This window comes from Lepisosteus platostomus, chromosome 14, assembly GCF_059453375.1.
Source record: "Lepisosteus platostomus isolate fLepPlt1 chromosome 14, fLepPlt1.hap1, whole genome shotgun sequence".
NCBI classification, from domain to species: Eukaryota; Metazoa; Chordata; class Actinopteri; order Semionotiformes; family Lepisosteidae; genus Lepisosteus; species Lepisosteus platostomus.
In genome coordinates, this window is record NC_142624.1 from 5,837,894 (window position 1) to 5,865,056 (window position 27,163).

Below are 27,163 nucleotides of genomic sequence, written 5' to 3' on the forward strand. Positions count from 1 at the left end.
GGTAGAGCTGTCAGGCATCTCTGCAAGTTACATAACCACACTGCACTGGACAACTGCGGAGTACAGGGCTAGGCAGCACAGGAGTGAAAAACGTTTCTCCCCCTGAACCTCGAAAAGGCAGGAGCACAGCTGGCTGCCCTCAGAGGGCAGGGAGCCGACAAATCACTCAGGATAGGAAGTCTGGCTTCAGTAGACGGTCAACAAGTCTATGATCTGAATAATTTAACACCGAGATGTAGATACACAGAAACCCAGAAAGAAAGTGTCTCTGAGGAAACATGACAGATTGAAACAGAAGGCAAGTTTTACCTCCTCTAAATTCTTATACGTGTAGTGTAGATATAAACATACATGTGGACATGTACAAAAAAGCTAATGTCCACATACACAGGTCTATCTGCTTCTAAAACAATTAATGTTGAAAAAGAAATGTGGCATTTATATTTAGGAAAAAGCCCTATATAAACAGGGAATGTCGTATTACATATTACATATAATCAGAGAGAAAATAAGATACGGAAAACAGTATAATTATACCTTAAGAGTGATACATGTCTGTGACTTGTGTAACATAACGAAAAAAAAAGTTTTTTTGAAATAAACTTCTGAAGTGCTGTATGCAGGGATGGTTAATTAGGAATTCCCTACACAAAAAACAACAAAACCAAAGGTTTTTACAATCAGAGCATGATTCAAACAGTAATTGCAGAAGATCTTTCTGAAACAAGATAAACACAACAGTTCCCATTATTGTCCATGCCCACTACATGTTCAAAAATATTAAAGAGCCCATATTAATTGCTTAGTAAACAGTAACTCACATTTAAAGCATATATACTGTAGCACAGAAACATTATCGCTTCTGCAGTGGATCACAAATGTATATTTTAAAATAGGCAGAAACCTATTTGGCATTCGAAGATTAAAGAAACCATTTCTAGAATCCCAGTAGATGATTAGACTTCCTGATAAATACTGAAAACATTCAGGATTAAGATACAAAAGCTTAAGATGAACATATAACTTTATTGTCCATTCAAAAGGGTGGAAATTTGTCTTTGGCATCACCGGACAAAATAACAAAAAACCCAATAACACTCAACATAAAATAAACACACATTAAAAACAAACCTAGTCCTAGACATGTGACAACACATACATGTATACACATCCCACTGTGTCTATATTACACTATCATTACACTTAATCCGATGGCTTCATAATACAGGAAACAGTCATTTAGCTGAGTTTAATATACCGATTGCACAGGAAACAAAGGATCTCTTGTATGAATTTTTCTTGGCCACAGGCATTCTAAAATGCCTCCTTAAAACTCATTATTCATATCGTATAGAGCTCTTCGAAGGGAAGGGAGGTAGGTCATAAAACCTGCTCGCATGAATTGAGAGAACGCACCGTGATATGATCCAATACAGCCACTACCGGAAGTTTTAGAAAGTACTGTATGACTGGTCTCTCTATACCTAGTTGATCTGCCTAATCATTCAAAGTTACGGACTAACAAATCACCTAGCACCCATATCTTTACTGATATATTGGGTAAATAGGGTCTGTCTGAGGCAATCAAAACTTTTAACTTAAGGTGTTCCACTCATACTGCATATGGTTTCTTTGGTAGCACATTCCTAATGACGACTGTTTTGTCGGGACAGTCAGTTGTGGCAGTGGTCCGTTCACGGGGACCTGACAGACAAGATACAGTCGCTGTCTTCTCTGTGAAGCTAGTGAGAGGAGCCTGTCACTCAGAGCAAATCTATCCCAAGTCCAAGTCTGGATACACATATAAAAATATGAAAAAAGCAGAAGAAAAAGAGCATTCTACAGAAAAGGTAAAAGGGAGCAAGATTTAAAGCAGACTACCTCTCTGCAAAGTACCTCTTTTTTTTCTTTGTTGTTTTTACATGATTTCAACTTTTTTTTTTTTACAGTATTTACCCTAAAACCAGAGCCCACAAGTACAAGGAAGTTGTAACATACTTTATATACTGTAGTACAATGCCAAAGTATTGACAAAGTATCCCTAGCTATAGGCACAGCTGAAAAAAGATATGAGAATTGCCAAGGTAGAAAATGGAGCCAAAAAAAAGCCAGTGATTCTTTTCTGTACTACAACAGTGAAAGGAATGCCAATGTGAAAATAAATACTTCAAGATAATAGGGGGTTAAGGGAGAAAAATAAATAGTAAGAATGCTAAATGAATATGTCAAGCAGGTTTTTGCAAGAGAAGACATCAATAACATTCCCTGTTTTAGAAATAGCCCTATCAGTATTGGGTAATTTTAACAGAACTGGTCCTGAGGTTCTACATGAAAAAGTAAACGTAAACTAGCTAAATAAGTAATAAATCGCTGGGGACTCAAGGCATTTTCCCGGTCGTACTTTAATGAACAATGTTATTCATAGACTTGTATAGAGGATACTGTGCATCTCATGTACCATTTCATTAAGGAAGGAGCTGTACCCACAAATTGTAAAATTGCAAGTGAATTACAAACTGAATTCAAATTCTACATTAGCATGGATTTAAATAGGAAGATCTTGTTAGATAACTTAATATAATTCTTTGAACCAGTTACACAGGTTGCTTGTTGTGAGCACTTAAGCAAACAACATGATACTGCATTTAGATTTCCAGAAAACCTCTATAGGGGTTAATTGTGAAATTAAAAAGGACTCTTATCCAAGGTAATGTACACAAATGGATGAAGAATTAGTTGACAAACGGGAAACCGTAAGGATTATAATTAAGGGATTAAGGGACATAATCCTTAACTGCTGCTTGAACCTGCGCCGTTATCAACGATTTAGATTCTGGCTTAGATTGCAAACTAGATAAATTAGCTTGTGAAAACAAGAAGAAGCCTTAAAAAGGGGTGAAAGTTCAACAAACAGGATTCCTGGTCTCATCAAACTCTCATATATGGACAGGTTAAAAGTGCAAAAACTCTCCAGTCTTAAAAACAACTGACACAAACGTTGATTAAAATGTCTAATAACCCACACTGGTATAGACAGAGGCAACTTTTTCAGAGTAAAACAAGGACATGGAGTAACAGCTGCAAAGTACAGTAAACCCATTTAGGACAGACAATAGGAAATGCCTCTTTACACAAAGAGTGGTGAGTACCTGGAGCAGACTTCCAAGAAATATGGCTGAAGCCATTCACCAAACACCAGACTCCTTTGAGAAATATCTAGAAAACATTTGACATTCTCTTGGCTGCTTAAGGACCAGAAGAGCTTCTACTTTTATACACCTTTTCTTTCAGGGGGGTTCTCTCTGTACAAGATGCTAAAGGAAGCACGGTCAAGGAAACTCGAGGAGGCAACTAAATGGATACTGAAATAACTATAGTGTGTGTGAAGCAAGCTAAGCAACTAACTTTGATAGACTTTGAAATGTTGTGTGTGTGGCAGGAAGAGGAGGACTGCCTTTTCTACAAAACACTGTGATCATATTTCTGTTAATTATCTTTGCATATAGTTATAAGCACATAGTCAAATCATCTCGGAGTGTGATTTCTGTAGCATCAGCACCTTGGATAAGCATTAAAAAGGAGAAATTAATTTAATTTAGAAATTAAATTAAAGGGGGAGTTAAAGTTCACTGAACCGGATATTTTAAATTAATATTTTAAGTGCAAATCTGTTTAACAAGAAAATATCATACAAATTAAGTTGTAATAAAAATTATTTTAGCGCATCAGTAAAACAGAGACATCTAGAAATGAAAGGCAAAGAAAACGTACCATATTAAGAACAATCCAGAACAACAAAGTAACTTAGTGAATTTTTTAACTTAAATATGTCTGGGTGTGGATTTCAATTAAAATCAATTAAGACTGATGCAAAGAATAATTAAAACCTGCTTTACCAGTAACAGTACTTCCCACAAAACAAATGAAAATCGATGGGTAAGAAAATGTGATGATTTCAAACAAATAAAGATGCACATATTTATATAGACATTTAACGTCAAGCCATCTGTCTGCCCTCTTATCTTTCTGAGGGATGAGAAGAGTGGGGTGCCAAGGAAGATGGACATGGGAAGATTTTTAATTTCGTTTTTATCCTTATTGTGTATTCCAAACCCAGTGTCCAAAACAGTGTGCTGTAAGATCGCATTGGCTGAGCTCCTTTCATTAATGCATGAGAGTAACTGCAAACACTTTTGATCTTCAAACAATGCCCTTCAGAGATTCCAGATCAGAAAGCTTTTGACGAGGTATGCCTTTGAAGCATAGACTAACTCTTCAGCTCAAATCAGACGCACGTGCACGTAGATAAAATAACGCGTTGGAAGATATGCAGAAAAAATAAACAAGATTTTCCAATAGGAATGACTTTGGTTTGGGGACAAATTGGTCATTAGAGATCACCACTGATCAGCCTTAGTTATACAAATGATCTGAACTCTAGTGCGTATATATCTATAAAAAAAACTTTTCAATTTTGCAGCTCAAACAAATATAGAAGACATATCCTATTATAGGTCAGTCAGATCTTCCAAACAAATCCAATACAATGGTAGGTAATTAAAATATTAAATTATTAAATTGCGTAAGCATGCCTTAAGGAACAGAATCTTCATCAAAGTTTGACTTGCCAATTCAAGGCCAAAATATTTATTGACTATAGTCATGATCAGCACACAAACTAATTTGCTCAGTTAGCATTATTAACCGCTCTGATGCAAATTTCTAACATTCTACACAAACATTATTACTCATTAAAATACATTTAATATTTTCCTGAAACCATATATTGCCCCATGCCTTAAATAAAATCCTTTTTGTGATGTACTTACTTGCTGTACTTACTATTTATCCTTTGAGCACAAAACTACGCAGTAGATGGCACACTGTAATTTAAAGTGTAGTATTGTGTTTTGTTATTGTTAGGTTAGTAGAGCGCATCAGTATGTTTTTTTAATGACACAATTTATTTTACCCAGAACACACAGCTTAGATTGGCTTAGCCTGCGATTTGATGGAAACGATTTACTGTACTTAAATCTACGGATGAGCTGGTTTGTGGTTTTTGGGAGACAGTAATTCGTGCCCTCCAGAAACCTACACAATTCCCATGGACAACAACAGCGGAAACTGAACAGTGTCCTTCCAGGATCGCAAGCCTTTGTAGAAATAAACAGCGGTCGCATAAGTCTTGTCATTGCATCTGGGACTGTGCTCCCCACGGTCTCATGTATATGTGCTAGGTTTCAGTGCTCCATGGGGCACTGTATTCACGATGCAGATGTCGAACAGCTCAACCAACTTTATTTCTCCACAGACAGTAAGTCTACACCAGAACTGAAGCTCTCCTGTCGAAGGACTGGCCATCATTAGTATGTTCCCTCATGCTCTCACCTAGGCTATACTTTAGGAGGGCTGGTATTTCATTTGCTAATTTCCCTAAACCCCAGGATATCTGATAACCGGCAGATCCAGTGTGGGAGGCTGCAGACTTGCCTTCGGCGAGACCTGTCAGCACAGATCAGCGCCGGGTCAGACGGAACATGCATGACATGATGGGAGATGGCCCTGGCGCGCCCCCCTGCGTCTTCAGCCACTGGGACAACACACCGTGACAGGGCTGCTGGCCCTTCTCGGAGACCACAAACAAAACACTGACAGTGTGCAGGACTCACTTCTTCACATGATGCACTACTCTTCTGGAATAAGTTCTGACATGAGGTTTTGAGGTAAGCCAGTCATATCTTAGATTTAAGTTTAGAAAAGTTTCTTTTGATCGCTATTTTAAAGGAGTTAAATCGCTTACTGCTGCTAGTGTTTCGTAATTACCTTTATGCAAAATTGAATGCACATTTTTTGGATCATATAAACAATTTTTAACCTTCCATAACCATGAGAAAGAAATTATTACATCTTTCAAGCACAACGTTGAGAAACAACCTTACAGATAAAAAGAAAGACCTTTTAACCAACTGATAACCAGGCTGACGTTACAATTTATATAATAAATAATACAGTTTTTTTTTTCTTTGCTTACTTTAACTGGTCAGCCCCGCCTGTGGAGAACATCGCGGAGGATGAAAGCTCAAAGACACGTCTTTTCTTTCGAAGATCTGTACTCTTTTAGAGTACAGGAAAGGTGTTTTATTTTCACATCACCAGAGCGGCAATAATGACCTTGATACTCGTGTTCAATTAAAGCGCCGCCACGGCTTTCTCATTCCTCTCCCCCCCCACCCAGCTCCTCCTCAAGCTCTTTCACTGGTGAATGCTGACGAATCGGGACCACCGCCTTCTTTCAAGGGAACATAAAAGCGCACTCCCTAAACCCCCTGTGCCAAGCGGTGTCTGCCACAAAGGTTATGCGCAGCCTTTGTTGCTGTTTAGATCAATGTTATCCCTTTTTTTAAAAAAAGGGCCCTTCACACAAAGAGGTCCAGACCCTGTGAAAGGGTTAAAAATTGCCTGCCACCGGAGCGCCCTGCCTGCTGGTAAATAGGAGTGTCATTCATGCTTTCTGAGCCTCGGTAAATGATCTTCTGGCAGCCTGACAAGAGGATCAAGTCAGAGCTCTCAGGGCTTCAATTAACAGCGTGCCATTCAGGATGGCCAGGAATATAGAAGCCAGTATTTTTCCCCCCTTCTCCTTCTTCTCCAATAAAAGCCGCTCCTGGTATTAAACGAGAAGGTGCGGCTGTTTCTTTCCTCTCTTAAGCTGAAGAAGCATGGGGTTTGAGCCGAAACATAAAACTTTAAAACTTTTCAGGACCTTAGCCAAAAATACCTGAGAAAAAGATGTTCCCTGAAATGCAGAGGAGAAATCCGAATGTCCTTGTTTTCATGGGCTATAATTTCTAATTATGGAGCTATATAAAAAACGTAAAACCGTCTAATTATAAAAGAATACAGTGGTTTGTACCAGCAAATGAACAAGCATCTTCGAACCATAACGCTGGAATACAGGTCAAAAGGCAAATTTTGCACCATAATGTAATTGAGCCAGAAATTCAAAAACACATGATTAAAGAGACACTCCTTGGACATGCTCACACCTGAAGAAGGCTCCACGGCCGAAACGTTGCGTTTTCTTTCTTCTTTTTTTCAGCATGGAATAAACCTATTGCTTGTTCCTTTGCAGCCTACGCATGCTGACGCAGCTCCCCACCTGAACTACTACTCCTTGGACACGATGCAAACAACGAACATAAATGGCGACACACAAACCTTCACATGCAATAAGTATGACCAGAAATGGTGATGCTGTTTTGTGCAAAGAATAAAGCAAAGGCACTATGCTTATCAGTCATGTTTAAAGGAACCAACAAGTAGATTCTATTTATCTTCTCCGGTACATCAAAGTGTGGGGGTGTGGGGATTCAGTCACATATATAATGTATACAGTTTCACTTGTGTATGTTGCGTGATTCCTTAATTTTTCATCCCTTCTTACTATTACTTACTGGCCCAACTATCTAGCAAAGAAAATGAAAAACTACGGACATTTCACAAACACAACAGAATATGAAGTGAGAGAATGCATGCAATTTAAGACGGCTCTGAAAACTATCAATAATATTACACTGACAGTGTGTTACTACAGATCAATTTCCCAACCATCTGCAAGGGAACAACTGAGGTTACACAGAAAACAGCGCATAACAAGTGTGGAAAATAATAACTTGAAAAACGTGGAATTTCTAAAACTGTGACTTACTTGTGCATCTTCACCAAATATAAGTTAAATTCCTTTAAGAAAAAAAAAGGTGTATCCTAAATGCATCAATTTTGCAAAAGCAACCCAAATAGTTTCAATAAATGAACCCTGATCAAAGCTTGTCTCCCTCTTCAGAAACCATCAAAAACAAGCAGATCTCAAATATAATTTTAACAGAAACTGGGGTAAAAAAACCCTCCGGCTGAGACAACTGACTTTTCAAAGTTGCCAGTGTGTCCTGACAGTTGGTAAACATAACCAGGCATCAAGAAGGGGTCATTTAGCCTGTTCCCCAGAACAAAATAAACACTGAGTTATTATAATTAACAATCTTCAGCATAAACTGTTTTGCTTTGCCATTTTAACTCTGCTGGTTTCCATTAAGGGCTAATCAAAACCAGAACTCCCCCCAAAAAAGAAAACAGAAGAAAATCTCTTTCCAGTCATGAAGAGAATCGCCGAAGGAATCAGAAAGCTCACAGCTAATATAGGTAACTATATAGGTAATATAGGGCCTTCACAGATTTTGGTTTGAAGATGCTAGAAACGTTTTGAAAGGGGGTCTTCTAAATCACTAACAAAATGTGAGTGCTGACTTAAATTACTGTGTGCGGTCAATTGAAAGGTTTTTACAAACCTACTCACTCATTGAGATGATGCTCATCTTGGTTTCTGAAGTTTTAAGTGAGCTGAGAGGACAAGACTGCCCTTAGATGGAATGCACCCTCTTTTAATGAGACCAGGGGCCTACCTACTATTCCAAGAGGCCTCCCAAATGCAATAATTAGCCTGTCTTTTCATATTATGTCAGACGGACGCTATTCATTAGAACATCTGGATCAGTAAGACCACAGATTCGCCTGGACAGTTATTTACAACAATAAGCCGCACAGAGCTGTCTCTCAGAACATGTTCTACTCATGCAGAAACATCAGAGTAGCCTGTTTGCAGAACGGTCTCGTCAGGGATTCAGGGCTCATTTTATTAAGACCTCAGTTTAGCTATGGGAAAATGTTCCAACGTTTTGTGTGCGTTGACTAAACCATGTTTGCCTTCAATGTAGAACATGTGGAGGCAGCATGGTGGTACAGTGGTTAGCACTGCTGCCTTATAGCACTAGGACCGGAGGTACGCTCTGCATGGAGTTTCCTCTGCAAGCTCTGGTTTCGTTCCACAGCCATAAGACATGCTGGTAGGTTCGTGTGTGCATGTCTACGTCTGCCCTGTGATGGACTGGTGTCCCACCCAGGGTGTATCTACTGTAGCCTTGTGCCCGCTGCTTGCCGGAATAGACTTCGGCTACTCTGTGACCCTGAACTGGACGATGTGTTGGAAAATGCCTGGATGTAAATTATGTTCGATCCCACATCTCGTTTATGGAAAGAGACCGTCTTTCAGACGTTGTTAAAAATGTACTGGCACAGTGCAAACCACCTGCTTGGCTGGGCAGGACTGTATACTGCATAATACAAGATAATTTACATTTACATTGTGCGTTTTGACAACAAAAAGTAATCTCAGAGAGGCAAAGTGAGATTTATCAATAGAAAAAAAAACTCCAAGTCCAAATATCATTTGGAAGGCAGCGATTCCACAAACATGGAGCTTTATCGTTTACTGTAATATGTACCAACCCCTGCTTTACACAGTACTCTGTAAATAGCCAAGCACCCCAAGCCATAGCTAGAGGTCCATATCAGATAAAAAATAACTGTGGAGGTAGAACTTGCGGTCTTCCTGGATGACATTAAACAAAGCATTAAGACCACACAACAGCTTTGCATGACAATACGGTTTATTTATCCTTAATAAAATATGAACTGTTTTAAGTCAAAACAGATGGACGAGTTACAGAGATCACAAGTATCCCACACTGGGGTAAAAATAGAAGGCATTTCATTGGTTTAGCAGCGACTGTTCCACTCAAGCTTCGAAGGGGTACATTTGGAACAGAATTACCTGGAACAGCCTGCTTTTATTTCATCTTCGTTTTGTTTTGAAAGAAAATGAAATAAAACAGCAAGGAAAGACAGGAGAAATCAGATCCTGTGTCACCAAAACACTTTAAAAAAAAAAGAAGAAGAAATGAATCATCCTAAATTGTATTATTTGTATCTAAGCAGGTCCTGACCTCTCTCATGACTTCCATTCTTGTCTAGATTCTCACAGTTGAAGAATCTTTTTTTTTTACAGGCACTGTAAACACAATCCGGCGAAAAAAAGCATTAGCTCACCGAGACGTGAGAGCTCCGTGTGGGATATAGGATGGCTTGGGCCTGTCAGTCACTCAAGACAGCCCCTCGTGTCTGGGAGGACAGTAAGCGTGTCTTAAATGGAGGACTGGCGGCAGCACATAATGTAGCTGCATTGACCAAACGCTGCTGCTGCTGCTGCTGCTGGGATGAAAGAAAACGCTTGCCTGTAGTCTCACTTATTCACATGTCCAGTGGCACGTTTTCCAAATAAAAAAAAAAAAAAGAAGCCTTTTATGCCAGCCCAAATAAGACTGCCTTCTTCAGGCACCTGGCCTAGATGATTAAATACCACGAGCAGCTTACAGGCGAGAAAGAGGAAGAAAAAAGGGCCTCCTTCTTTCTCTGTCAGAGTAAAGCCTTGATATTTTTTTTTTTCTTGGGCCGTTTCCACAAGCAGGGCAGTTTAATGAGCGGATGCACTTGTTTGGCTGTTTTTCATGCATGTCACTCTTCATGGGGGCCAGAGCCTCTGCCAGTTGCCCGCCACCTGTCTTCCCCAGACTGCCCAAAGAGACGGTCCTCACACCGCAAAGCCCCCCCCACCCCCGAACATTCAAAGAGAGGGCTCTGTCAAGTACTGGACTAATCCCAAGACACCAGAACTTAAATCAACCAGACTGGGGAAAAAAAAATAGACTGTACTGTATGCTTTCACCCCTTTTTTTAGCTTCAACATTTAAGCAAACAGCCAATTATTTAAAACAATGCAGCACAATCCGTGTCATTCCACAGACTCACAGTAATACCAGAGTAATGCCAATGCCTACAAGACATACTGTGCAATTATGAAACGTCTTCAGAAGAAGAGATAACAGAACTAGGTTTGCATCCGTATGCAAATGCATGCCAGGCACTTATTCCTTCAATGGCTTTTGTTTCTACTGGATTAGTTCTCATGCATAAGCAGCTGCGTAGCATTCATAGTCCAAATACAGTAGTTGGTGCTCCTATCATATTATGAATTACAATGTGGACAATGAGTGAGACTTTGAATGGCCAAATATAAAAAAAAGTGTGCGTGTGTGTGTTTGGTGACACACCCTGTGGTGTGTAAAACTGGAAACACTTCTCATTAAATACCTAGTGCCAACTGTGACTGATCACGATGGCAAACCGGGGACCGCCCGATCTTTTGTCAAGGGTCTGTCTCTATGCAGCCCGTCAACGGACACTTCGATCTGTTTCCTCCTTGCATTCAGACAGCCACAGCCCCTGGCAAGGCAGCGCCATCAGCACTCTCTCTGTGTGAGTTCGGATCTGACATCTGACACACTGTATGACAGGTTAAAACAATCAACTTATTGTGCATTATTCTGCCTCGCATTACTGGGGCCTCAGCATTCCGAAGCACTGCAAGGCACCCAGATGCTGACATGCAGCATTACAGATGACATAATCCTTTCTTTCTTATGGCGCTGTATAGAATGTCCCTCTGGTGTTCCTGGTGTGCAGAATGAAGGGCATCTCTAACCAAAGCTTTCTTTATAGTATGTGCAGAATCAAACACTAACTGCAGCTCATTCAGGCATTTAAACAAATACTTCATCCAGGAAATATATTATCTTTGCATTCTATCTATATACAGTATTCCAGCAATATAAATGCCTTATAAGAAATTGTGAGATCTGATTAAATTTCTTAATTGAATCATAATAGTGGGTTATGAAGTACACTAGAGTTCTGTTGGTTTCACAGTGTGTTAAGATTTGTTACCGACGATGGCATCATTTTGAGAAAGAATCCCATTTTGCATCCTCAGCAAAACCTGATCAACAGTCTTCACCTGCCAGGCAGACCTTAAGCCTGCACCACCCAAACTACATATGACAAAAAAAAAAACTTACTACATGTCTAAATGCAAATGTCTTTTTCAACTGGACAGAAAAAGACCAGTATTTGTACTGCCACACTGGTGCAAAACACCAGACTGCAGGTGTACATTATTTGCAAAAGTACCAATTCTGCTCCTAAAGACCTAATTGCACTAATCACGAGCTTATTTGGACCAATTGAACACTTTTCAAAGGTCATGGGGGGGGGTCTTGATAATTTAAAGACACCTGGACATCACTACATAAGAAAGGGAACTTAGGTGACTTCAACACAGTGAACTGCAGTTCTGAAGGAAACCTGAAAGATTCTCCTTCCATGCATCACCGTACCTTCTAGGAAATGAAATTAAATCTCTTCAGAGGAAAAATGCTTTGCTGAAAATTGTATTTTGGAACATGGAAAAGGCTGTAGAAGATCTTGTGCACTGTGCACCAGATACTTTGGTTTGGACTTCAGAGAAGCATGCGTACACATACCATGAATCAAGGCATTTGACAGACAATTGATTTAGGTTCACAGAAAAAAAAAGCTATAAATTTTACACTTGGAACCTCTAATGACTATTGTTTTTTTTTCTACGAAGCCAGAGCTTTTACTGCACAGATTATTTACAGCTGTTTGCTGGGTCAGTGCTTTCATCTCTTCCTAGAAAGCAGACTTGGTCAAAGAACATGAATAAATCTTTCTGGAATTGCATTTGAACACTTATGAAAACTGAAAAGATTTCTAGATTGCAACGTAAAAGACTACTAGTAATTGATCTGGCAGCATATTGTAATACGTATACCTTCATTTGTACTAGAAAAGAGGGAATAGAAAATGTGAATATTTTTACAGTGTTCAATCCTGGAAATCCACTATTGCTGACAAGTAAACACATTAGTCAATTCATGTGATACTGGATGCTTGCCAGGGCAGAACAGCAATCCCGCTTAAAATATATAAGCCCAATCCTCTGACGGATAAATTATCGTCTGCATGTTTTACTCATTTCTGCCGTTTCCCTCCAAGGCCTATTAATCTCACTTCTAGCCGAATCTCTGCCCAGCCAGTCTGAATCACTGTACTGCAGGAGTTCTCACATGATCTATACTGAGGGAGGTCCCACTGTAGCCTGAGAATATGAAAGGGGCTGGGGTCACAAATTAATTCTCAGGAAAACAGTAGTCAACCCTAAGTCATTGTCACAAACAGGCATGAAGATTTGCCTATTAACACTGAGGCAGGGATCACAGCAGAAATTCTTTCACCTTGGGCACAATCGCTCTTTCCTGCTGTGCTGCAGTGCGCTAGCAGGTAACGGGCACAGTGATTGTTATGACTGTAGCGCCTGTTTCACCTCCAAACAAGCAAAGCACCTAACCTATACCAAGGCTGTCAATGAGCACTATTCTGCTCATAGGCCTCACATGGATATGGGTCCGGCACCAGTCACAATACTCCTCAATGGCCAAGATTGTCTTAAAACAAATCTTAGTATTAGGCTATTTTTTCACAGCCATCTGATAGATGAAAGCTTTGCATGTCAATGATGAAGCGTATGAAATTAAAATGGTATTAAAATGGTTTACTAGAATATGTAAAGCAGATCACTGCAGCCATCATGAATTTAAATGAATACATTTAGCAATATTAAAATGCCCACAAACGTATCCCATACAAAAAACGTTCCATAACTACTGCAACCTCTCTTTTAAAACAAAGACAACTTTTATTTTCTATTCAAAATGGATATACGTCTCTGTATTTCTGCCAATAACCTATGGTCATGGGTTTATAAAGGATTCCTTACGAGAAATAATTAAAACAGTTTGTGAACAAATACTTGTTATGCTTTCGCAATACAATTTACATCACCCTTGCTACACTCCCGACACAATTCAACGTCACCTCAGAAAACATATGTATAGGGTGACTCTAAAGGAACCTGAAACACCCGTAGAACTCTTACACAAGTAAGAAAAACATCTGAATCCAAACTAGTCAAGGACATATATCACCCTGCAACTCACAACTGGCAATCAACTGAAGCTCAGCAGGAGTGAGCCTGGCCAGTACCTGGATGGGAGGCCTCCTGGGAAAGCTAACGCTGCTGTTGAAAGAGGGGTTAGTGGGACCAGTATAGCGATAAGGACACTGTACCGTAAATAACGTTGCTGTCCTTCAGATAAAACGTAAAATCGCAGTCTTGAGTGGTAAAGGTAACAGGTCGGTAAAAATGATGGTCTCCTAAGAATCCCCCACCTATGAATTGGCCTCAATACTCTGTTCTCCTCCCTACTGATAGTTGATGTGTGATGAGCGTACGGGGGCACCATCGCCCAGATGGGGGCTACACAGTCCCCATTATCCGGAAAGCACTTTGAGTGGAGTGTCCAGAAAAAGACCTATATAAGGAATTTTTATTTTATTTATATTATATCTAGAATATATTTTAGAATAGGATTTGGAGCAAGCCACTTGTACAGCAATTTAACAAAGACCTTATAGAACATAACTGTTTCCCACTGATCTGTGTGTCCCTTTACAGTTTACTCTTTCCCAGCACAGAGAAAGACCCCGACTGACCTCAAACAAGTCATAGAATTGCGGCACCCTTGCAAGATGCCATGTTTCACTCATCTCAAACTGAAAACATTTCACAGCACCTGTAGGATCTTTGTCACTTCACACTAGACGTTGCCCCTGTGCCACACCATCCTCTGCTGAATTCACCCTGCAGGCTTGGCAAAGGCCAACTCCCATGACACCATTACCTGAAGGACACTTCCGGATTACCATGGTGACCGCCAACATGCCACTTCAGAAAACGGTTCCGCCCCTCACCTGTGATTGGTTAATAGCCGCGTGGTTGCCATGGAAAGGGGACTGGCGGTCTTTGTCGCGGTGGTGTCTGCTGCTGTGCTTGCTGCGCTGCAGCTGCTGGCGCAACTTCGCGATCTACCGAAAGGAAACAAAGAGAGCGTCGTCAGAGCCGGCCGCGCAGAGAGACATCTCGCGCGGCGGGGAAAATGGTTCTTCCGTTCTCCCATTGCTCAAACATCAATATCAGGGTGGAACAGAAGCTGAAAGTAAAACTAAATGAATGAATGACAAGAGGAAGGAGAATGTTTATAAATATTTTTTTGAAACGGGTGTGTATTTGAACCCGGTATGTTCCAATTTGTGCATCATAGTAAAAATGAAATCACTATTACAAAAAGCACTGGGCAGTGCTGTATTTTGGTGTGCTTTATGTATCCCCTCCCTGTCTGAAGTTTTGAACACCTTTGCATCAGGAAGAGAACAAAGTCTAATGGCATGCACTGAGTCTCACTGTATTGACTGAAATAAGTACATATAAAAGAAACAGGACACAAAAAACGCCCAACAAAAATCAAACCCTCTCAGAATGCTAGAGAAATAATGGAGATAATCCCTATGTGTTCTACAGCATCTCCGCCTCACAATCACACACTGAACCTGTCTGCTTTAAAAAATATATTTCCAAATTTACCTTTTAATCAACGTTGTAAAAAGGTAGCAAAATCAAAGCAGTGATGGTGGTTCAGGTACTGTGCCACATAATACAAATCCCATCTATAAAAACTATTCCTTTTCTTCCATTTATTGAGAAAAAACAGCCAAAAGCAGCCTGTGTATTCTGCTATGTCACTTGTGTCATGCCCTTGCAAATTTTTCTTATTAAACTTATTTTTTTTCCTACTAAACTCTTCTTCTGGCAACTAATGCTCCAGGGACGCTGTATAAATGGCTGACCCTGTGCTCTGACCCCAAGCTTCTCTCTCCCCGTCTGTGTCTCATGGAGAGCAAGCTGGGGTGTGCGAAAAGACAAATTCCTAATGGAAGAAATTGTATATGGCCAATAAAGTGATCTTATCATCATTTTTTATATTTTCTTTTCTGTGCAACAATGCTCATTAAACATTTGACTTTGTCAAGACAAATTTGGTCTGAACAGACATACCTATTCAATCATTAAAAAAATAAACAGACTAACCAAGTTAAAATAGGACTGGTATTCCTAAAATTCCTTGTTTAGATTGACAATTGCGAAATTTTAGACATTAGAGAAATTTGGGGCTTGCAGTTGGAACGCATTTGCAAAAAGGTCATAACACTTCGACCCTGTGAAATGAACATCCAGACCGGATTATTGCACTGCTCTGCTTTAAACCCCCCGTTTCATGCTCCTTTCTACAGCTTTCTAAAAAATACAGACACTGAGCCTCAAAACACAAAGACATGAGCAAAACAGGAGACCACATAACTTCAAGTAGGACCTATTCGCACTGACGGCTGAGGAATTTCAGAAGTCACTTTAAATGTTTCTCTATTACAGTCCTTTACTTAAGGCTTGGCCCGGGATAAAAGTGCACAGGGCTATGATAGCCCCAGATTGTGGAGCTCCCAGCAATTTTCAATTAGAGAGGCTGAGTCACTGAATTGGATAGATTATACCATCTGTTTTCTCCTCCTTATTTCTGAAGGAATCAGCGTGAGCCCTAAGTAGTTTACCCTTGCTTCTGCTGAGAAGGTCTTCTTTTCATGACTTACCGCCTACTCTTTATATTCCCATTCTCTTAGACGACTTTATGTTCACTTCTCCAAGCCAAAGTACGCACTGTACTCTGCAGACTTCCTTCCTCTTCCGGAGTCTTTTAGAAATCAGGCAGGCCCCAGCCCCTTCTGTAACCTCCGGACTTTGATCTCGCTCTTCAGTCTCACCTGCCTACTCCATCTCCTCTCCGTGACGAAACTAGCAATGTACACACAGCTGAGCAGGACTGCTCCCTCTCCCTCACCTCTGTCTGGCACCTCCGCGAAACTCACCTTCGCAGACTGCCCTCCTATCCTCTCTGGCTCCACACCTATTGAAAGTACTCAGAAATCCAGCTCTGCCATCTCACTGCAAATGCCTTACTAAGTATTTATGTGAATTAATTTCTGTATTGAATTCTAGACTATGTAAACGCCTTTTCTGATCTGCATTAGCCACTAAACTCAGTACTTAATTCATTTTCTGATCTTAGATTGTTCTCCGTCTAATAAAACTTATGATGTTTTCATTATCTTTACATAAAGCTTGTAAGCTGCCCAACAAAAGGTTCATATAAAAAATAATTAGTCATATGACCAAAACCTCATTCAGAATTGACTTAACTTCCTCACCTCATTACCAACTCTATTCACTGTAAAATCTTTTACCCCAAACTTAACTAAGTGGCGTTTTACTCTCGTTTGAGACAGTACAACATTACAATCCGTCTCTGAAAATGCACACACAGAATGTCAAATGACAATTCACGTGATTCTGAGGGGGAAAAAAAATATCCTCATTAATAATACTGAAGGACAGGGTAAGGACATGTGCATGGGTTATATTTCTCTCTTCTCTAGTCTGATGATATTTTCTTTTTAATTTGATTCGTGTTTTGGAATAATTTAATCAACAGAAGAAGCAGCCCTAATACAAACAGTGAGTATAATCAGGACCCACTTTACCCTAAGCTCATCCACTGCCTAGAAGATTCTGCTGGGAAAGAAGGAAGAATCCTGCAGACTGAAATGTCGAGGCTGGATTCATGCTGCAGAGAGCTTTCTCAAACAATGTCAGCATAGTTCTGCACATCATACTTGTCTTCTTGTGCCACTGCTTTAGATTTCATTTCTTTACAGCATTATGGTAGGGGGTTGATTTGATGCTAGATTTTGCCATTTGAAAAGAAACCCCTCCCTCCGATCAGTTATTCCTGGTGGGTTCATCCCACCCTTGCTTGCTCCAGACTCCTGGGAAGAAGCCTGCTGGGCTATTTGTTAACTGCGGCCAGGGGCTCTACACAAAAGGCCGAGAAGTGTCTCGTGTGTGAGCTGCCATTCGCTTTTTGCTTTGTCAATATTCTTTTTTAAGCAAGTTAAAAACCACAGAGATAATTGTGACTCTTATATTCAGGATTAAAGTCAGTGGCATTTATTTCTTTTCATTCTTTTTCTTTTGCCTGCCTTTAATTAATTTTTTTTATTCATTGCCAATACTAACAAATTGTAGTATTTTCATCTGAGCCTGTAAGCAAAAAGCCTTCGCTTGATAGATTATTTTGAAGATTACTAGATTTTAACTGGTCTTGATCTGAAAGTGCCTACTTTAAGCAGATTTTTGCATGCAGATTTACCTTAACGGCTGGATTTCATATGCAAATCCTATTGTATTTAATGACACTTACCTAACAGTGTTCCTGTTAATGATTTCAGGAATACTAAATTCAAAATTGAGGCACAGTCCATAACTAAAGCCAAAAACAAGCCCTGGAGTTGCAGTTCGTATATATAAATACCCCTACAAATGTACACCTTTAAAAATGGTTTCAAAATGCAGTTGGTGTTCTGTTCAAATATTTTAGATACCTATTGTAACAGAAAGATAGGAGGAGACAACAGGGCAGATCTGGTGCATACTACAACTCCCAGAAGCCTTGGAGGGGTAGGGGTATACCCTTTAACCTTCCATCACCTGACCTACAATGGCCTGGGAAGAAGGAGCAGATTCCTAGTTGTGCAAACCCACTGAAGGGAGACAGAAATGCAGCCAGAAAGATGGGTCTGAGGAACAACCAAGAAACTGAACCAGTATGGGAGAAAGAACAAGGATGTGGACTGTGTTTCTGAGGGTTTTGAAGCCAATAATCAGCTTTGCTGCCTGGCTGTAGTTAGTGAAGGACTGATTCGTTCAATTTAGAGCTCTGGTATGCTTTTGTTGTTATTTTTCTCAGCACTGTAAATAAAGTCATGTGTTTTTTCTTGAGGCCCTGCCTACTTAAAAGATCTCTAACTGTGCATTGCCCCGCATGGTGTCATACTATATATAATGAAGCTGAGAAAGACAGTCTTTTAATCTTCCCGGTAACCCACAGGGAAAATACGCTCTGCACAAAGCTCTCAGACGCAGGTGGGCTTCCATTTGCAGGAAGTGATGACTCAGTTGGTATGTAGGTGTACTAACCATCTCTCGGTTAAGGGTAAACAAGTGTCTTCCATAGTTTTGTTGACTGTTTTTATTCATTCTAGATAAATAATTGTCAAGAACGCTTTCACTACCTCCTGTGGCTGATATATTATGCCCCTTCAATGAAAAAGTGAAAGCTTCCAAATTAATCATATGCGAAACAAAAAATTGTCTTTTTTTCCCCCCACATCTATGTGCTTTAACTGGACTTTTTTAATGCACCTTTAAACTAGTCAAAAAGTAAAAAGTCATTTTTTTCAAGGAAAGGAGTTCTATAGCTAAATTGAAAACAAAAAAAAAGTAAAGAGTCTCTGGACTCCTTTGGAAGATTTTCCTTCTGGATTTTCAGAGGTTGCTAACACGATTGTCACCGACATTGTTACCTGTATTGATAGATTAGCATTTATTTAAAGAGCACACTAAGGATGAAAAGCACCACTAAGTGCTTTCAATTATAATGCATGACACATTTTACTCAGAATTAACCTTCGCTTCTTCAACGGGATCACCCAAAAAAATCTATTTCCCTAAATAATCTGGGAAAACAAGATTTTGCAAGAGGAAAAGCTTGGGCAACAACTTACTTCTGCTCCACATCTGATGTTTCATATGGAGACAGCTACAATACACGTGTCGCAAAATGTGCTTGGAGTGATGCACATGAATCCCGAAACACTATGAATAATAATAAAGGCATATTTGGTGGCAAGTGTTTACTGAAAGACGCCCTGTAATTCCCCAATCAACATTTAATGGATGGAAATTAAAATCCTCAAGAGACGTTTCTCTCTGAAAAGCCCATATGCTGAGGGGTGGGGTGGATGCGTGATGTCTTTGGCAATTTCATGTACAAATGGAAAGAAGATGAAAAAAAAAAAGATAAGTCCCGTGGGGGGTAAGCCATTAGCAAGTGCAATATGAAAACCTTGGCCTAAACAGGGACCTTAATTTGACATGACAACAGTACCATTGTGGTTCACTGCACACCAAGAATCGTATGATAATGATTCCAAATCTGCAGAAAGGCCAAGGCGGGCTGGAATGGATGGAGCGGCGCGCAGGACTGTCTTGACCTCGCTGTGAATGGAACAAAGCCGGGGAGAAGAAAAATGTTCCTGACCTCTTTAAGCTGGTCGGTACTGCCCCAGGAAGCCGAGCGCTTGTGAGAGCCTTTCTTCTTTTCGGAACATTCTTCTGCCCAGGCGCTGGGAGTCTGCCGGTGAGAGAGGGAGAGAAGGCGGCACAGAAAGGGCTTTAATGATTTCAACTGACACTTCATTATTCTCACTTTATTTAAGCGTGCCAATGATTGTGCGCATGTTTATGCCAGTGCGCGCACGGACTTGGTGCCGACAAACCCCTAAAACATTTGCAATCAAGCCACCTATCTGCATAACACTGCATGCGGCTTTCGAACTGAATAGAACCCTCGTTTTACTATTCTTGCTACTTTGGAGATTAGCCCCATAAACTTCATACTTGATTAGATTCAAACAGGAGAATCCACCGAATGGCCGCCTCGCATTTCTATAACACTGACTCCCGGGTGTGCCTGTAAGGGACTGAGGAGAACCCCTTTCACACATGCTTTGGGTAGTTCAAATCAACACGGACAGACGCACGCTTCGTCTCCAGCCTCTGGCCCTCAGTTCCCGGTGGCAATGCTCTAAGTGGCTACAATGAAACGTCGACAGTACGTCTCTCAAGGTAAACAGGCATGCTGACTTCGTCGATGCGCAGGTTTGAAAGACAGCACACCTCCCAGTGATCATACACAAAGTCTGCTCTCAGTTTGCCATGAGGTTTACTATAGGATCACACAAACTGTGTGAACAATTCAAGAAAAGCAAGTGGCCGGCAAGAAACTAGTACGACAAAAAGTTTGTCTTTCCTTTTTAGGTGTCTACAGCTTTTAGGTAAATTTGAGACAATAAATCTCATCTAAATCAAGAAGACGGACACCCATAACGAGGCTCTGTTTCTCTTTCAGATCCATTGTAAAGGAAATTCCAAAAGGGATTCAGACTTATCAAAAGTCATGAGTCACTTCATTCTAGCTTATGTAACATGATTTCATGAGCAGAATCCTAAAAGTGGTTTTAATTCAAAGATCCTTATTTCCAAGGACAGTATTGCTACAGTAGTACATTTCCAAGCAGTTAAGCTAGTAAAAAAACACTTTAAAAACTATAATTTTATGAAACAAATATTTATCTTATTGCAGTGCAAGTTATTTTACTTAAAACTCCCCCCCCCCCAAACTGAGAAGAGACCAAACTGAGAAAGCTCTTAGCTTCAGGGCAAATCTAATAAAAGGATGCATTTCTGTTGACCTTTGCCAGAAATGTTAATATGGGAAAAAGTGTAGGATTGAAATCAAAGATAGAAACTGCAGTGTGAAATTTTAATTTTAAATGACTAAGACTTCACTTTGCACAAAATGGATGATGTTGATTGCCTCGCTACTTAAAAAGATAAATAAGTGTAGAGAACAGCCAAAAACCCAAAAGAAATCTTTGCATGAAAGGCTTGTTTCACAGTTTTTGTTTTTGGAGAAGTTCGTTGTTCTTGCGTTTTGCAATTGCGGGGTGAGAAGAGTTCACTGTTCTGCTATGTAATTTTAGAGGTGACCTACTTCTCCCAGTTTTAACCTCTTAATGGAGCTCTGTGCTCGACTTCAGCAGTTCATGAAAAAATGCAATTCATTTCTATTTTTTGTTTCACAACAGTGGTCCAATGTACTAATCTGCATATTAAGATACAAATCTACCTCAGATAGAGGTCAATTGCTGCCAGATCTTTGCACATCGTATGTGGGATGTGTAGTCTTGACGTTTCAAAGAAGGTTTTTATTATGTAATCCTGCGTGGAATTTCTAAATATTGGGTTGAGTAGAGAATGAAGCATGGGATTAAGACAGAAGTTTTAGCAACAAGTGACCTTTCGAAATACAAAGAAAACCTTCATCATCTACCAAAGCTTGGAAAAATCCTACTATGACATACCACCCTCATGGAGATAATCCAGCAACGGTTCCAGCTGTCTGGAGATGTACAGTGTTCGAAGTCTGGTATGATTAATCTGTGAACGAGGATTTCTCAGAAACCACTACTTTGCTCTGCATTTATGCTCCCTGCAGATACTCTGTAGGCTCACGCCTGCGTCCCTGCAGCCACACTCACACTGAGCACACCTGTCTTTTCAATCAGCATTCAGCAGCAGCCAGTCCATATGGCCCACTTATGTTTGGCTCCGACTCTAAGCATGCATGAAATCAGGAGCTATGCAAACATTTCCCTTCACGATACTGTATATTGCAACACACTGAAGGATTTTGGATATGATTCATATTATGTCATCAAAAGAAAAACAAACATTACGCTTGCAGATACTCTCAAATTTATACCATCGTAATTTAGTAAGATGCGTCTTGTGATCTATAGCATTTGACATGTACACCTAAAATTCTGAGGCTATACTACATTCTCCATGTTATTTTTTACTTGATTCCACCTCACTGGAAAAGTGTTTCCACAACAATATCGGTATGACTGGAATTTTAAAGCAAATGATTTGATAACGGGGGGTGTCAAACCAAACAAGTTGTATATAGATCAAGGGTATATCACCTTGTGGATACTGTAGGTATGCATGTTTTAAGCCTTAAGAAAGAAAAAAAACAAATCACTCTCGATATTTCTAGTCACGGCCATCCAGTATGAGACTGCTGTCGAATGATGCCTGGGGAACACACTAGAGAATGATGCAACACTCAGCAACCCTAGATGTGCCGATTCTGAGGCGGTGGCGGCTCCCTCTTGGAAACAACGGCTATTTTCAGAGCGAGCGAGTGAGCGGGCGAGCCACCGGGGCTCTGTCGGGAGAGATCCTCTCGCAGGCCCACGGCCTGTCACCGCGGTACCACTCACGGGCTGGCGGGGCCCGAGAAGCTGGGCTGCTGCCACTTCTGAGCGCTTGAACTTCCCCAGATGACGAAGCCGAAGCATTGCTAGTTGCCCAGGCTATAATAAACGGGGGTGGGGGGGACCCAAAGGATTAGCACGGAGTTGGGTTTTGATTTCCGCAGCTTGAGGAACGGTTACTGATGACAGCATTGGTGGAGGACCTGCATATCTCCCGGACACAGTATTCCCCGGACTTTGAGCCACGGCCAATCAGCGAGCCCCTTGGTCCGACTACAGTCCCGGCCAGCGGTATCAGACGAGCTGATGTCGTACTGTCTTGCCTACTAAGCAAGCCACGCCGATGGGACCCCCACATCTCTCTGTACCATGTTACATTTAGGTCACTTGTATTTATAGAAGAGAAGGGCAGAGATAAAGCAATTGGAGGGCTGTCTCCAGCACCGCCAGAGCCAAGACCGACCCAAGCCAATGAAGACGGCAGCACAGGAGAAATACGCAGTTCTAAACTGACTGTGCTTGGCCCTATCAACTGCCGAAAGCATCCTCCACGCCAAGACGTTTATAAGATGATCAAATACATTTGGTATTTAGATTGGAATGCAAATAAAGTTTTAATGACCAGTAATACTTATTCTCACTTTACTGTTACCAAGTCAACTTGAAAAAGCAACTCCTGTTCACATGCTGCCAAGTTGTATTTGACTTGTGAAAAAACAGCCTTGTTTGCAATAACTACAAGACAATTTCATTACCATGACATGACTGAACCGATGAAAAAAAACAGGTTACACTGCTTCTTTCTTTTCAGTGAAAATGTATGGTGAAGGAACACACACGCTTCCTAATATTATGACAAACGAGGGCAATCCTTAAAGATTAGTTTGCCTGAAAATATTCTGTAAAAAGAAACGGTCACATTTGTGACAAAGGACCAATCTGGGATTCCTTCAGCAACTATTTTTGTGCTTATCAACCCCTTCGTGGGCAAATTTCTTCCCACAAGAATGAACAATGCATTCTTGCTCATGAATTCCGTTTCACCATCTTTGTCAGCTGCACCTTTCAGCTCTGTGTTCCAACTGCAAGGGCAAAACGTTTCGAAAAACCACACTTTTCCTGGTCCGTCCTAAACTACAGTATGACCTATGGCTTTTCAACACTGAGCAATGGGAGCAGTTCCCTCAAAACACAAAGCTGAGATTCATGCCCATAAAACGAAAAGGGACTGAATCGTCATGAGGTTTGATTGAATCTGTGACAAAGAAGCCAGCTGCTGAATAGCACAGATATGAATTTGCTGGAACTAAATACGGATTTGGTGGAAGGAAACGACGGCTGTCCCAACCCAACCCCCTAGGGCAAGAGATCTGCCGACTCTGCCCAGGATCGCAACACAAGGTATGACTTGTCCGATTCAGAAAATAATCCGTTCAATGATCTGAACTATTTAACGAGTAAATGAGAACGGGAATGGAGAAGGGACTGGGCTGAACATGACAAACCATTTAACAGGACATCAAAGCATTTATTTGAAGTACCAGAATAAATATAGATTTTCATTTTAAGGCTTTAATGAATTGTATATGGATTTGCAAACTAGATTTTTATTCTGTTAAATGAGTCGTTAAATTATTGAAAACGGCAATAGTTAATGATAAAGAATGGGCACCTAGGCTTTAGACAATCCCTAGCCTTTAGAGAAACTAGTCTTATTAGCTCTTTAAGATGCCGAGAAAGTTTGTGATTTGGCAATGCTTTTGCACCTAGCAGAGACATTCCGCAGATGCAGATCATACAGATGAAGTGCTTGATAAAGTCTCTTTGCACATTCCTGAGGAACGCTATCACAGCCCGAGGCTGGTGTAGGCGATACCACCATAATGGATCGTCCATCAATATGCAAATGCAGGAATTGATGTGGGAAATGGTGTAGGTTTCAATACCGCTATAAAACCCTGCAGGTAGAGCTGCACCCACACACCAGACAGTCCACTGTGACCAAGGCCAGCGCATTATTCATTCCAGTATAACCTTCTGTTTTACCTTTTCCGATGGAACTATTAACAACAATTACAATAATGTTTATTTTAAATTGCCCTTCTCGTGTCCCAAATCTTGTGAAATACAAGATGTAAAAAATACATTCTGAAATCAGATACAAATGAAGCAACGGATTCAGAACCTCTGGTTGCTCTTTAGTACAAAGTCTGACAAATGTATTGGGAGCATACCTTTACTGCTGATCTTAAGTTAGGACTTAATTTCACTACTGGTTGTGTAGCCACATTTGCGTAACTGACTTTAAGACTCAAATAACAATGCCTCTTTCAAGTGCACATATTTCCGAGAAACATGCTCCATCTAAGTTTCTATTTCTATTCAAACCTTACAGATATTTTCAGACCGCAATTCTATTTCTGTTCAAACTTTGCTGCACACCATGTGTGTGCAGACTGCAATTCTCAGTGGTGATTTACCCAAAACCTTTAGAACGTCATTTCCATTCTGCTGTGAGGACATGATTAAGACAAGGGCACAAGGGCTAAAACACAATTGTGATTTAATAGAATCATTTAGATGTCATATCTGCAAAATAGTGGTTTAGGATAGACATGTTAGTATGTGCGGTAATTCCATTGGCGCTCTCATGCCAAACTTATCCTGGTTTCCATGTGTTAAATGGATTAGAGAGCATGATTCCTCCCAATGGGACATCAGTCCATCATAGAGACTACCAACAGAAATAATAATAATAATAATAATAATAATAATTGCTTACACTTATATAGCGCTTTTCTGGACACTCCACTCAAAGCGCTTTACAGGTAATGGGGACTCCCCTCCACCACCACCAATGTGCAGCCCCACCTGGATGATGCGACGGCAGCCATAGTGCGCCAGAACGCTCCCCACACACCAGCTGAGAGAGCAGAGTAATGTAGCCAATTCATAGATGGGGATTATTAAGAGGCCATGATCGGTAAGGGCCAATGGGAAATTTGGCCAGGACGCCGGGGTTACACCCCTACTCTTTTCGAGAAACACCCTGGGATTTTTAATGACCACAGAGAGTCAGGACCTCGGTTTTACGTCTCATCCGAAGGACAGCGCCTGTTTACAGTGTAGTGTGCCCATGTCGCTATTATGGGGCATTAGGACACACACGGACTGCAGGGTGAGCGCCCCCTGCTGGCCCTACTAACACCTCTTCCAGCAGCAACTTTAGTTTTTCCCAGGAGGTCTTCCATCCAGGTACTGACCAGGCTCACACCTGCTGAGCTTCAGTGGGCTGCCAGTTGTGAGTTGCAGGGTGATATGGCTGCTGGCATTGCTCTCATTTGTGCAGCTGAACAGTCTGGTGCCACTGGGTTGAAGTACCTCATTCAAACACAACAGTAGTGTATGTACTGGTGCTTGAACCCACAACCCATCAGCTATGGCTGCAGAGACTTAACCCACCACTCTACACTGCCCCCACAGACAACCACCTCAACCCAAATTAGTCTTGATTTCAACATAATTCACAGTTAGCTCATAATAGACATTAAACACTTTATGGTAAAATGCTACCTCCTCACACATGCAAAGTAATGCCTTTTAAATTGGAACTAAATCACATTTAGCTTTAACAGAGGACAAAATAAAATGTTCTAAACCTAAAAAGTACTTATGATGTCAAGATCAAAAGTTAAGACATGTGGCAAAATTCCTTTTTGGAGCATTTATTTATTTAAGCTGATAACATTTTTTTTACCACGAAAAATGAAGCATGCAGTTTTGTAGGCTTATATAAGTTAACTCGCTCACTCACTCTGCTTAGACTGCATTTTAAGAAGAAAAAAATACCATTTATCTCTGCCTATACGTTACTGCAGTTATGATCCCTATGCTTCAGCAGGGTATCTGAAAATAAGGTAATTTGGTATTTGAAATCACAAAGAACGAGAAAAGACAAACCAAAAAACAACAGCATAAGTCAGTCAGAGAACAAGAAACTATCAACAACTCTACAACCTGACTTGATTTCCTTTATGAGCACTACTTACAACACAGTAAATATCACACGACACTAATTAAAACCAGCATTACTGAATTGTAATTCTATGATGTTTTTTTTAATCAAACAACACCCTACAGATGTTAAAGCAGCAGACAAACCTTCACCAGAATTTTATCCTGCATAATTTTAGCTGGGCTAATCAAAATAACTGGAATTACTGAATGAAAGAGCGTTATCAGAAATAAATTGCTATCTCCACATGAATTCTTTCCCATGTTTTCATACAGCAAAGAGTATGTACTTAATCGTAAAAGAAATAGCATTGCTTAATTTATAAGATAAGATTTATAGCAAACAAAATAAAAGAGCAATTTGTCAGGCACCGAAATATCTACCTATTGCTCCATCCATTCAATGTAAGTTAAAATGACTTAA

The 27,163-nt window shown here is 40.4% G+C and overlaps 1 protein-coding gene and 1 long non-coding RNA gene across 3 annotated transcripts in view; one reads left to right on the top strand and one right to left on the bottom strand.

Moving 5' to 3' along the window:
* fam117bb (family with sequence similarity 117 member Bb) overlaps positions 1–27,163 on the bottom strand; it is a 113,289-nt gene that overhangs the window by 31,528 nt on the left and 54,598 nt on the right. For both annotated transcript variants that reach the window (XM_088606705.1, XM_088606706.1), the window contains exons 3-4: positions 19,923–20,015; positions 14,626–14,739 (exon numbers count right to left, since the gene is read on the bottom strand). In XM_088606705.1, coding sequence (XP_088462831.1) covers positions 14,626–14,739; positions 19,923–20,015 — 207 coding nt within the window. The remainder of the gene's footprint in view (positions 1–14,625; positions 14,740–19,922; positions 20,016–27,163) is intronic.
* Positions 5,468–6,678, top strand: LOC148648785 (uncharacterized). Its single transcript, XR_015926460.1, has 2 exons — positions 5,468–5,726; positions 6,048–6,678. It is a non-coding gene; the product is annotated as an uncharacterized LOC148648785 (long non-coding RNA).